At 48.3% G+C, this 11,299-nt stretch overlaps 1 protein-coding gene across 1 annotated transcript; it reads left to right on the top strand.

Annotated features, from left to right (window-relative positions):
* Positions 1 to 285: 285 nt before the first annotated feature.
* Positions 286 to 7,567, top strand: LOC309675576 (2-epi-5-epi-valiolone synthase-like; the record flags this gene model as incomplete). Its single annotated transcript, XM_082487902.1, has 5 exons — positions 286 to 455; positions 2,756 to 3,389; positions 5,039 to 5,272; positions 5,942 to 6,194; positions 7,467 to 7,567. 5 exons carry the CDS (start codon positions 286 to 288, stop codon positions 7,565 to 7,567), a joined length of 1,392 nt encoding a protein of 463 aa, XP_082344028.1.
* Positions 7,568 to 11,299: the final 3,732 nt, after the last annotated feature.

The following is an 11,299-nucleotide window of genomic DNA, read 5'->3' as shown; positions in this document are numbered from 1 at the left end:
GGCATCATGTTGGAAGTTAATTCATGCACTCCTACTGTACTTCCTAAGCATTATAAAACTAGCTGATTATACAACCCCATCCCGGTACCCGCACGTGTCTTCAAACGCTCCTACCACCCCTAACGTGCATCCCAGATTAGATAATCTTAGTTTTGTAATTGGTCTCCCCTGTGGAGAGGAAACCTCCCCTTCCAACACCTGGTCATCTGGAGCCTTTAAAAAGCATCTGAAAGGCACCCAGTTACAGGCGGTCTCTTAACAGGGAGATTTTTACCTCCTGGAAACATGCCGGTGTCAGAAGAGGCCTTTGCTCCGGTGGTCCCGGCCACCATGCCTCAGGAGCCCCGGCAGACAGACTTCCAGCTGGTGCGAGTCAAGAGCACGTGGTGCCGGATCAAGAAAGGAGAAGCTCTTTCTGACTGTGAGGACAAGATAACTCTCTCCGAAGCAAAAATGTAAGTATAGGAGCTCATGTTGGTCATCGGCAATTGCGTTGGGCGGCTCTGGTTAGCCAAACCGTGCGGTCTACCTGGGGGGATGCATCTCAGATCGAAAAAATTTCTCACGTGCTCTTGCGGCTTAAACCCACCATCATCCCTACAAAAGTGGGCTCCAAAATATGTGCAATATGGCAGCACAGGTATTTGCTGTTCTCCTCGGTGTGACCTGGCTAAGTTACAGAGGGAATTTTATCAAGAGCCTGATTTTTTTTTTTTTTAGATGGGAATTTTCTTTAAACTTCTGAAAGGCTTACGCAGGGACTTCTGAATGCTGCACTTGAGCTCCCCCTCCTCCCTCCCATATGTACAGGAAATCTTTGTGTGCAAAAGCTCAGGCACAGGCAGGGGAGGAGGATGCATTTGTGGAGAGAGCTGCAGGTAAATGAAATGCCTAGGTGGGAAGAACACGGGCAGTAGGTCACTGTGAGGAGCAAAAACCGTAACGCATCTCTCAAACTGTAGAAGTCACCTAATGCTGCTTCGGACAGAGGAGAGAGACAAATTTCTCCCAGGGGTACATACAGCTCTTTGCTGATATTACACCTCTCCAGTTAATGATCCTTTAATTACAGGACACTCCTTTTTGTGAGTGTGTGGAGCCCTGTTTGTGATGTGGGTCTTCTGACACGCAAAACATAGCTGTATTAAGGAAGTTTGCTAGCATTTGTCATACTCAGGTTTTAACGTCACAAGTCTAACCCTTTTCTCAGTTGGGTCAGAGGGACCTTCACCAGCGCTGGCAGTGGGTAGCCGTTGCGCAGGAGCATGGCTGCGGCAGACAGAACAGGACTTTGGCAGGCCCAAAGGCAGTCTGCTGGACCTCAGTCAACAGCGGGATGAACCTAGGGCCCAGAAAAATCCTCAGCTTGACGTATGCTTCAACAAGGGTACGTTCAGCCTCAGGTTCACGACTGGTTTCGTACAGCGGAGGGGTTGCAATGGGTGTAGTTGTGCCATCCAGCACCCAAAGCTGATTCCACCAACTAACACTCAAAACCATCCTGTCTCTTAGAAGGGTCACATAGCAGAGACGGATGCACTTGCACATAAAGTACAGCTATAAGGTAAATATTTGGTGCAGTAAAATGTGCACAGTTATGTTTTTTTGTAATACCGCATTTTAAAAGCCCAGAAGAAATTTTCGGGAAAGTGTAAATCCTCACTGTTTTTCTTTAAGGCTTAAAAAGGTTGGGGCCAGATATAAAGGCAATTTGGTAAAGAAAGCGGAGAAGCATCTATTTAGACCTATAAGAGAAAGTTCAGGCATGTGGAAAGAAATTTGGCATGTACGGAAATCTGATTATCCAACAAGCCATCTGCTTACTCAAGAAACAAAACAAAGGTTGATGGAAACTTTCAGTTTTTACCCAACTGCAGCTCAAGAAGAGGTCTTATATAAAATACATTTTTCAGTTTTGTTCTGTCATTTAAAAAAAAAAAAAAAATCCTTTTCTGCTTCCCAACAAACTGAAGAAGCCACTTGTTTTTCACCTGGCTCCCAATTCCCAACGGGAGAAGTTATAACTGGGTTGCAGGGCTGTGTTCTTCACTGATCTAGATAGATACTACATGCCAGCTTTGCATCCTTCTGTTTATCCTTTCAAAATTCCACTATGGAAACCTTTGCCAACTCTCAAATAATTACTTTATTTTAACTACCTGGGGGCACTTCCTATTTCTATCACACCTGTTTCAAGGTAAAGAGATCCACTCTTCAATGAGATCCACTGTTCAGCTGGAGAACGGTAGAGACGCTATTTTGTATGGAGGTGTGTGTACATCTGTGGCTGCGCACAGATAGACAGGAATAAATCAACTCGTATCACCCAGATATACTGGGCAGATGATGTTTCCTTCATAAATACTTTGGAAAATTTTGGCAATCTCTTCCCCACTCCCTTTTGGGAAGCTGGGATGATTGGTCTGGGGGTTTCTGTTGGTTTATTGACAAATGAATGAATTAGAAGGAAAACTATTTGCTTCTCCAGCCCTTGCTCTCTATTCTATCACTACCATGTAGAAACTCCAGTCACTTGACTGTTCTCTAAGATGTGGGAGGGTTTCTCCGGTGCCAAAGCAATTGAGTGCTGACACCCAGGAGACACGTCCCACCCTTGCAGCCCCACACTTTTGCAGTGCACGGGCAGGAGACCCCACATTCCCCACCCCCAGCTATGTCCTTAAACTAGTTCAGATATGCAAAGTACAAAAGGGGAATATAATGACTTCAAACCATGTTTTCTGATCCTTGCCAGAGGTGAATGCGTCTCCGAAGGCGGGATTTCCTGGACAATTGAAGCTCCCATCTATTTTTGCTACAAAGTCGTAGAAACATATAATATTCTGGATCCTTCTAACACTACTCTGCTCTGGGGTCACATTACTGACCCCCAGCAACTAGAGCTAGCCACTAGCGGCAAAAGGAAGCTGAGGCGCTTTATTGTCATAGATGAAGTCGTCGATGAACTTTATGGCTCCAAAGTCAGAGAATACTTTGAAGAGAATAACGTTCAGCACAAAATCCTCGCCCTGCCTACCACTGAAGAAACGAAATCCATGGACCTGGTCTTGAACATCTTGCAAGAAGTCCAGAACTTCAGCATCGACAGGCGAACTGAGCCCATCATCGCCATCGGAGGAGGCGTCTGCCTGGACATCGTAGGACTAGCCGCGTCGCTCTATAGAAGACGTACCCCTTACATTCGGGTCCCGACAACCCTCCTCTCTTATGTTGATGCCAGCGTGGGGGCGAAGAACGGGGTGAATTTCCTGCAGTGTAAGAACAAGCTCGGGGGCTACACCCCCCCAGTAGCTAGTTTCCTGGATAGATCCTTCATTCAGAGCATTCCTCGGCGACACATCTCCAACGGCCTTGGTGAAATTTTAAAGGTATGAACTTTTGCAACTGCAGTTTTCAAAACTGAAATCATAGAATCATAGAATGGTTTGGGTCGGAAGCGACCTTTAAAGGCCATCTAGTCCAACTCCCCTGCTATAGGCAGGGACATCTTCAACTAGATCAGGTTGCTCAGAGCCCCGTCCAACCTGACCTGGAATGTTTCCAGGGATGGGGCATCTACCCCATCTCTGGGCAACCTGGGCCAGTGTTTTACAGCCTTCATTGTAAAAGATTTCTTCCTTCTGTCTAGTCTAAATCTACACTCTTTTAGCTTAAAAACATTACCCCACTGCAACAGGCCCTGCTAAAAAGTCTGCCTCCACTTTTCTTGTAAGTCCCCTTTAAGTATTGAAAGGCCGCAATGCTGGTAAGATGTCCATCAGCATCCATGGCATTGTATAAGCTGCCCTATAGACACAAGGCTGCGTGGGGACCTTTAACTCTTATTGAGCCTATATATATTTTTACAGCTGCTAAACTTGTTACAATATCCCTCACACACAGTGCCTGTGGAGTAAACTCCAAAACTCAAGGCCAGAGGTAGACGCAGCACAACCAGGGAAGAAAGCATCTTCCCATTGAGGCTGATCCACAGCACTCTAAAATGAACTGCTGGCAGAGAATTTGAGGTTCATTATACTGGGGATTAGCAATCTGCAAGATCATTTGCACCTACCTCACAGGGTATGTCAAGTGTGGTCAATCAATCTCCCGCGAGACAAATTCTACTTCTAAAATTACCTGGGAAGTGCACAGTAAATGGTTTTGTGCCTGAAGAGCTTTGAAAACTTTTGATAAAGCAGAGTTCAAGCTATTAGACTGGATTAGAGATGAGTTCATCAGTATCAGCAGCATTTTTCAGTGCTTGCACAGTGGGAACACCCCAGGATATCTGGAGGTTTCTGGTAGGCACCGGGAAACATGCAGGTCACCGTTCCCCACTGCAGAAGGGGACTCACGCCTGAGTCAGAGGGTGAAAAAATATGTACTTGTAACAATGAAACCACTTCTGAACCCTCATATTGCCTATATTGCAGTGCTTTCCCACCGTTACTTGCCCAAAGAGAAGTTCCAAGGATTAGATGAGACTTACCCTGGGGATGTCCACCACCCAGTCCCTGTCCTGGGGACGGCCACCATTCAGCTGAGACAGTCTTGAGTTTCCTGCCAGGCACACAAATGGCCAAAGCTCGTTACAAACCATCTGCTGGGCTACTGGAACACGTAGCAAACTCACAGCGTGGTTGGAGTTGCCCAGTAGCAAGGGAACTTGCCCACCAGTGCTCCCATCACCTCTGCCGTTTTACCAGAGCTCCACTGGGCATTTCCACACTGCCTTTTGCATACATCTTCACTTACCATAGCTGACGACATGTGTAAGGCCACCAGGTCGCATTCCCTAGAGACCTGTTGAATATACACGGAACATCTACCTGCTAACCAGGAACTGTGTCTACAGAACTACTTTTTCAGGTTGCAGAGGTAGAACTTGCCCATGTACCAAGCGTGCAGGTATTTCTTTGCTCGTGCATAACATGATATTAATCGTAGTCCAGTCTATGGAAACACGCAAGTTTTCAACAGCACCTGCAAGGATCACATAATTATCTTTAATTACCTCTCCTGTTCTTTGTCCTAGATGGCACTCATGAAACACAAAGGGCTGTTTGACCTGCTCAAGAGACATGGGAAATACCTGCTGGACACCAAGTTCCAGTCCTACAGTGGGTCTGCTGACCACGGAGATGCTGCACTGCAGACAACCAGGATTGCCATTGAAACCATGTTGGAAGAGCTGGCTCCCAACCTCTGGGAGGATGACCTGGACAGATTGGTTGATTTTGGCCACCTTATAAGCCCAGAGCTGGAAATGGTGAGTGACAGACTTTATATTTCAACATCTATTTAAAAAAAAATGTTTTCAATCGGCAGCATGAAAACTCTGCAAAAGGAGCTGAGCTAAACCCCAGATTTGCACGTTCCCGCAAGATCACCCAACACACCCAGCCTGGTCCTCTTGGATAGAGAGACTCCTTTCCCTGCCCCATTTCCCCCACACCTCCACCCCCGTTTCCTATTCAGAGCACAGGCCAATTATTGCTTCTTACCAGGCATTTACCAAAGCACAAAGATGACGAGATTTCAGTGAAGCCGTTAGAAATCGCCAACATGAGCTACAGCAGTGCAAAGGCACGGAGACCATAGCCTGTATTAGCGATGAAAAATTGCCACTGAGGAATAAGGGGGGAGGACCAGACCTTATGCAATATTCAGAGCTCTTCTCTCCATCCCATGGTGCTCTTCATCAATGATTTGAATGGGAGGAGAATTAGATCCTGGATCCCTATGGGAGAATTTACATGCAATTAATCACCTGTAAAAGAGATCATCCTCTGCAATCCATAAATCACAAAGTGCAAATCTGTACTTCCACTGCTCTGAGTCGAATGCCAATTTTCACAAGTACTTTTAGGAAAAGCCTACTTATTTACTATTTGTCAGCCCAAACCTTTTCCCCCCACCCGCCTTTGCTCTGTTTCAGAGGGTTTTGCCATCGCTGATGCACGGAGAAGCTGTGAACGTCGACATGGCGTTCATGACGTACGTCGCCCACACGCGGGGGCTCATCACCGCCGAGGAGAAGGAGCAGATCATCCAGTGCATGAGAGGCCTGGAGCTGCCGGTGTGGCACAGCGGCTGCAGCTGGTCCCTCATCAAGAGAGCCCTGATGGAGCGCCTGAAACACAGCGGGGGACAGCCCCGCATGCCTCTCCCCACCGGCCTCGGCGTCGCAGGTACTGCGGGAGAGGGACACCAGGGAGCCCCCGGGAGCGGGTGGCTGGGGGGTGGCGGGGATCCCGGCACGCTCACAGGCTGGAAAACGGGCCCTGCAGAGCTGCTGTTGCACGTTTCCGGGTTTGCTTCTTAACATCTCAATACACGTGTCGAGACAGCAAAGGGCTACAGAGATGATGAGGGGACTGGAGCGTCTTTCTTATGAGGAAAGGCTGAGGGACGTGGGGCTGTTCAGTCTGGAGAAGAGAAGACTGAGGGGGGATCTTATCAATACTTATCAATACTTCAAGGGCGGGTGCCAGGGGGATGGGAACAGTCTTTTTTCGGTGGTGCCCAGTGACAGGACAAGAGTTAATGGGCACAAACTTGACCATAGGAAGTTCCATCTCAACATAAGGAGGAACTTCTCTCCTGTGGGGGTGGCAGAGCACTGGCAGAGGCTGCCCAGAGAGGGGGGGAGTCTCCCACTCTGGAGCCATTCCAAACCCGCCTGGACGTGTCCTGTGCCACTGCTGGAGGTGCCTCTGCTCTGGCGGGGGGTGGGACTGGGGGAGCTCCAGAGGGCCCTTCCAACCCCGACCATTCCGTGGTTCTGTGACACAGGATCTTTCTGATTAGCCTGAGGTCTAACCTGAGATCTAATTAACTGCATTACGGTTGACCAATTCACTTTGCATACACGGTTGCAAACCAGCAGTCTAAACGCAGTGCTCTGGCAGACAAAACAATGTCATAAGGGAAAAACAATTCCTTTGTTATGCTTGAGAATATTTGTTAAATAATCCTTGGCAAGAACAATTTAATGTATTACTGTGCCAAGAACTAATACCTGAAAACTAAATATTATTTATACAATATCTTGGGTGAAACACTCTTACTTATAAGATTATTTTTAAAAAAACAAACAAACAAAACCAAACAACAAACCAAACCCCCAACATAGAAGCAATGCGTGGGACCAGGTCCTGACCTCTTACATCAGTATCCTTTCAGACTATTTCCATGAAGCTCAGCCTGCACACTCAGAATCACAGCATGGTTTAGGTTGGAAGGGACCTTAAAGATCAGGTAGTTCCAACCCCCCTGCCCTGGCCAGGGACACCTTCCACTAGACCAGGTTGCTCAAAGCCCCGTCCAACCTGGCCTTGAAAGAAAACTCAGGAGCAAAGAGATTCTCATCAACTGGAGGACCTGCTCTCCCCCGGGTGAGTCAGCGTATGCAAGCAGGGAAAGCTCTGGAGGTCCAATGAACTACACGGCTTATTTTACAGAGATATTCAACGACACTACCGAAGAGACCCTGGAAAGAGCATACAAGCTGTGGGTCAGGGACTGCAAGACAGTGCTGGAAGAAGAGCCAGCTGCCCTCTGAGAGATGCGAGCCCAAGCTGACGGTCCTGCCCCACGCGTGGAGTTGTTCAACATCGTAAGTGAGTGGGCAGGACTGAATTTTAAACGAGATAAATACAGCAGCCCCTGTGAAACAACATACCCCCCAGAGCTGCATGGAACAAGAATGATGATGGCATCTGACCTGACTTACCTCTTCCAACTGCTCTATTTGAAAGGGAACTCCTTAGACTTGTGTAGTGCTCAAGAAGTGATCACTCAGAAGTGAAACCACCAAGTGCCCCTAGCATAGTTCATAGTCTCCTTCGGGGGAACGCAAGTGGCATTTATTCTTTCTTTCGGTTACTCTGAGCTGGGGGCTGCCATGGCCTTGCACAGCGCTCTCCCACCATTGCTTGTCGCTGGGCCCCTGAAGTCAGTAGGTGTATCTGGCTCATAGACCATGTAAAAGAAGTGGGGCATCTTGATGGCACCACACAAAATCTCCATGCTGCATAAAATCTTTGAGGTAGGACGTCTCCTTCACTGGTTTTGGCATTCTGAGTTGTTCTTGTTTTCTCAGCTCATTCAAACTAGCAAAAAAAAAAAAAAAAAAAAAAAAAAGAGACTTAGCTGCCAGCCTTTGCTCCCAGCGTAAGGGGACGATGCCCTCCGATTACAGGCACCGTCACGTAGCTGCAGATCAGCAGATATCGCTGCTGTGAAGCACGAGGGGACCCGTATCTTGACAGCATGGCAGTCCTATGTCTTGGGACTCTTAGATACTGGGGACATGCTGGCAAGACGGAGCGTCTGCCCTGGACCTCCTCGCACCTGGCTGGCCGGGGCTCCTTCCCCATCGCGGCGCTTTCCGGGTAGATAAGGTCAGCTGGGGGAAAACCAGGAGAAATCAGGGGACAGCAGGGGAGTTTATCATCTTCAAGCAGGCTCAGTGTCGTGTCTCAGGATCCTGGCAGACACGGAGCGGGTCAGGTATCAGATGCCGACTGTGAAAAATGTAAAGGCAGTGTCATCCTCCCTGAGGGTTGAATCAAAGGAATCGCAATCAACAAACAGCCTTTGAATTAGTTACGGCATTATTATATTATTTTTTTTCCTTGGGTTGTACCAGTTTGTGCTGATCTGCTGGCTTCTGTTTTGCTGAAGTAATAAAAGCTATTAAAACTGGAAAATTTCTAAAATAACGATTCCATCACTGCACACGGTGCAGGCCTGTGTACATTTGCATGTGCTCAAGAGACAGGAAGATGCTGGAGGAGTGAGGAACAGAGGTGACATAATAAATCCCTTTTCCCCTCGAGCCCAGAGAATGTGTGCCTAGAAGTACACAAAAGCCTTCTCCAGAGCCACGTGCTTCTCTGGCTTCAGGACGGGGTTTCACACAGAAGGTGCCACCCCACCAGGTAGACCTCTCTCAGGGCTCCTGCAGCAAACAGCAGTAGAGCACATCCTCACAGCCACATCTTCCCGGAGAAATAATCCCCTATCGCCCTGAGTTAAATAACCCTGTGGCTGAGGGGATCAATGAAATTTTGTCCTTTTTCCAGACCGTCAAACACAGGTTCATTCAGCTGCTTCTTGACTGCGCCCACCAAGTGGGGAAAGCATCTCTCCTGCTCGTGGGGAAGCCATCTGCAGCCTCAGCCTTTCGCTAGAACAGAAAGGGACAGTACAACACAAGTCTAGATGAGGATCTGAACTTTTTAGGAGCAAGAGAGTGCCCCAAGGACAGCAGTGCTGAGGGACAATGTGCCGAGAGCCACCGGGAGGGAGCGGGGCTGTTGTCTCTGCCCCATCCGGTGCTGGCCACCTCTAGGAGATGATCCAGGACTGGAGAGCTGCAGCTCTGGTGCTCCTCTCCCAGAGATTAGGGTGATGACCTGGGTACTCTCACGAGTGGTTTACTTCCTCTCCAGGAGCTGGATGGGCCATTTTTTACATCAGATAATCTACAACTGATTATGTACACAGGTTTGTGGAGGCCCCATCCCTGGAGGTGTTAAAGGCCAGGTTGGACGGGGCTTGGAGCAACCTGGGCTGGGGGGAGGTGTCCCTGCCTATGGTGGGAGGGTGGAGCTCGATCACCTACAAGGTCCCATCCAACCGAAACCATCCTATGATTCTATGATTATTGGCTGCCCAACAGTCAGTGTCCTTCGGTGCGGGAGTCCTACTCCCATCTACCTACATGGAGGAGGTACCAGACAAATGTCAACTTGAGTGGCTTATTTCAAATGTCGAGGGAGAGACCCTCAGGAGCCCAAAGGCATTTGGCACCCCAGTCCCAGGGAAAGCCAAGCAGCAGCTTAGCAGCGTCCAGCCAAACTGAACCCAGAAGAGTCACAAAACCCCACGTACCCGTTAAAAGCTCAACACCTACAGCTGATGTGCTCTCGGTGACAGTGACGTGGCTGCGGGTCACCCGCCAGCTGTTCCCACCCATTGGCTTTGCCTCTCTCTTCAGGAGCCGCTGTGTGTGTGCGACAACAGATCAAAGGAGCTGGAGCACAATTAAGACTGAAAAGTGAACACATGATTATTATTTTTTACCCTCCCTTCTGCCGTGGGTGACAGAATACAATCAACCCCTGACACGCTTGGTTGCTTAGTAGCAGACAGCCACATTTTTAATTATATACTAAAATATGCTAAAGAACATAAAACGGCTGTGTGACTAATACGTGTATATCAGGAAAGGCACATGACAGCAGCTAAATTGCTTCAGTGTCTGATAGAGTGCCTCTGCCAGGCTTGTCATCGAAAGATCAAGGGAAGGAGGTGGAAAGTATTTTATTAATAAAACAGCGACTTTTTAAAATACACCTCATTGTTTGCAGTGCATTTTTTTTTTAATGTCTAGCACGAATTTAATTCTTTTGCCATTTATTCAGCTTTGATTTAATCCCTGCTTTTTCAAATGGAACTATTATCATTAGACCTAAAAAAATCTCTGCTTATTTTCTTATTACCTTCAATGACGTATTGCTCCAAAGAGAAAAGTGGAAAGCAGTACGGGACCCAGCTGGGTTCTCCACAACACAAGTTCTTCATGGGTTTGTTTGAACAAAATTACTTTAGTGGTCAGAGAACAAGAAACTATTTTATTACTTACATGTTCTGAAGTCACTTATTTTGCAACAACCGGCTCCAGAAACTGCTTTTCAGCAGGGGGAAAAAAAAGAGAAATGTTATGAGCTCTGATATGATTAATAAAGGAGAAACTACGTAGGTATTGCTCACATCCAGTCAATAATAGCATTAAATGTACCAGATCTAAAATGAGAATCAGGCCAGCGGTCTTGAAGACACTAAAAGATTTTGACTAGATGTATTTAAAGTGGCCGAACAAACAGCGCTGAAGGTAACACCAACCGCCCTGCTCCCCGTACACGGCGGCGCTGGGCTCCCCTGCCTGCAGCCCGCACCGCCGGCACAGGCTCCCGGGATGCTGCCGAAATCATCGCCGCGGCAGGGGCTGTGCCTCCCATCATTGAAGCTTCGCAGCCGGCGAGAAAGGATGCAGCTCTTCCCCGCTTTTTTTAATTAATGTTGAGCTCTTGCTGCCCGCAAAGGCCAGGAGGAGAGCCAGCGGGAGCCGGGAGCTCTGGAGAGGCACTGCGAGCGCAGGTGAAGCCCTTCAGCGGCTCCGGAACCCCCCCGAGCTATGTGTCCCCATCCACCGAGCCCAGCTCGGAGCCCTGCACAGCCCGGCCAGCACCCGGCCCGGCTCCCGCAGGACCAGCACCACGCTGGG

Source organism: Vanellus vanellus (assembly GCF_965231255.1).
Source record: "Vanellus vanellus genome assembly, chromosome: 9".
In the NCBI taxonomy this organism is placed as follows: domain Eukaryota; kingdom Metazoa; phylum Chordata; class Aves; order Charadriiformes; family Charadriidae; genus Vanellus; species Vanellus vanellus.
Note: the sequence above shows the minus strand (reverse complement) of the source record. Positions and strands in the feature narration are given on the sequence as shown.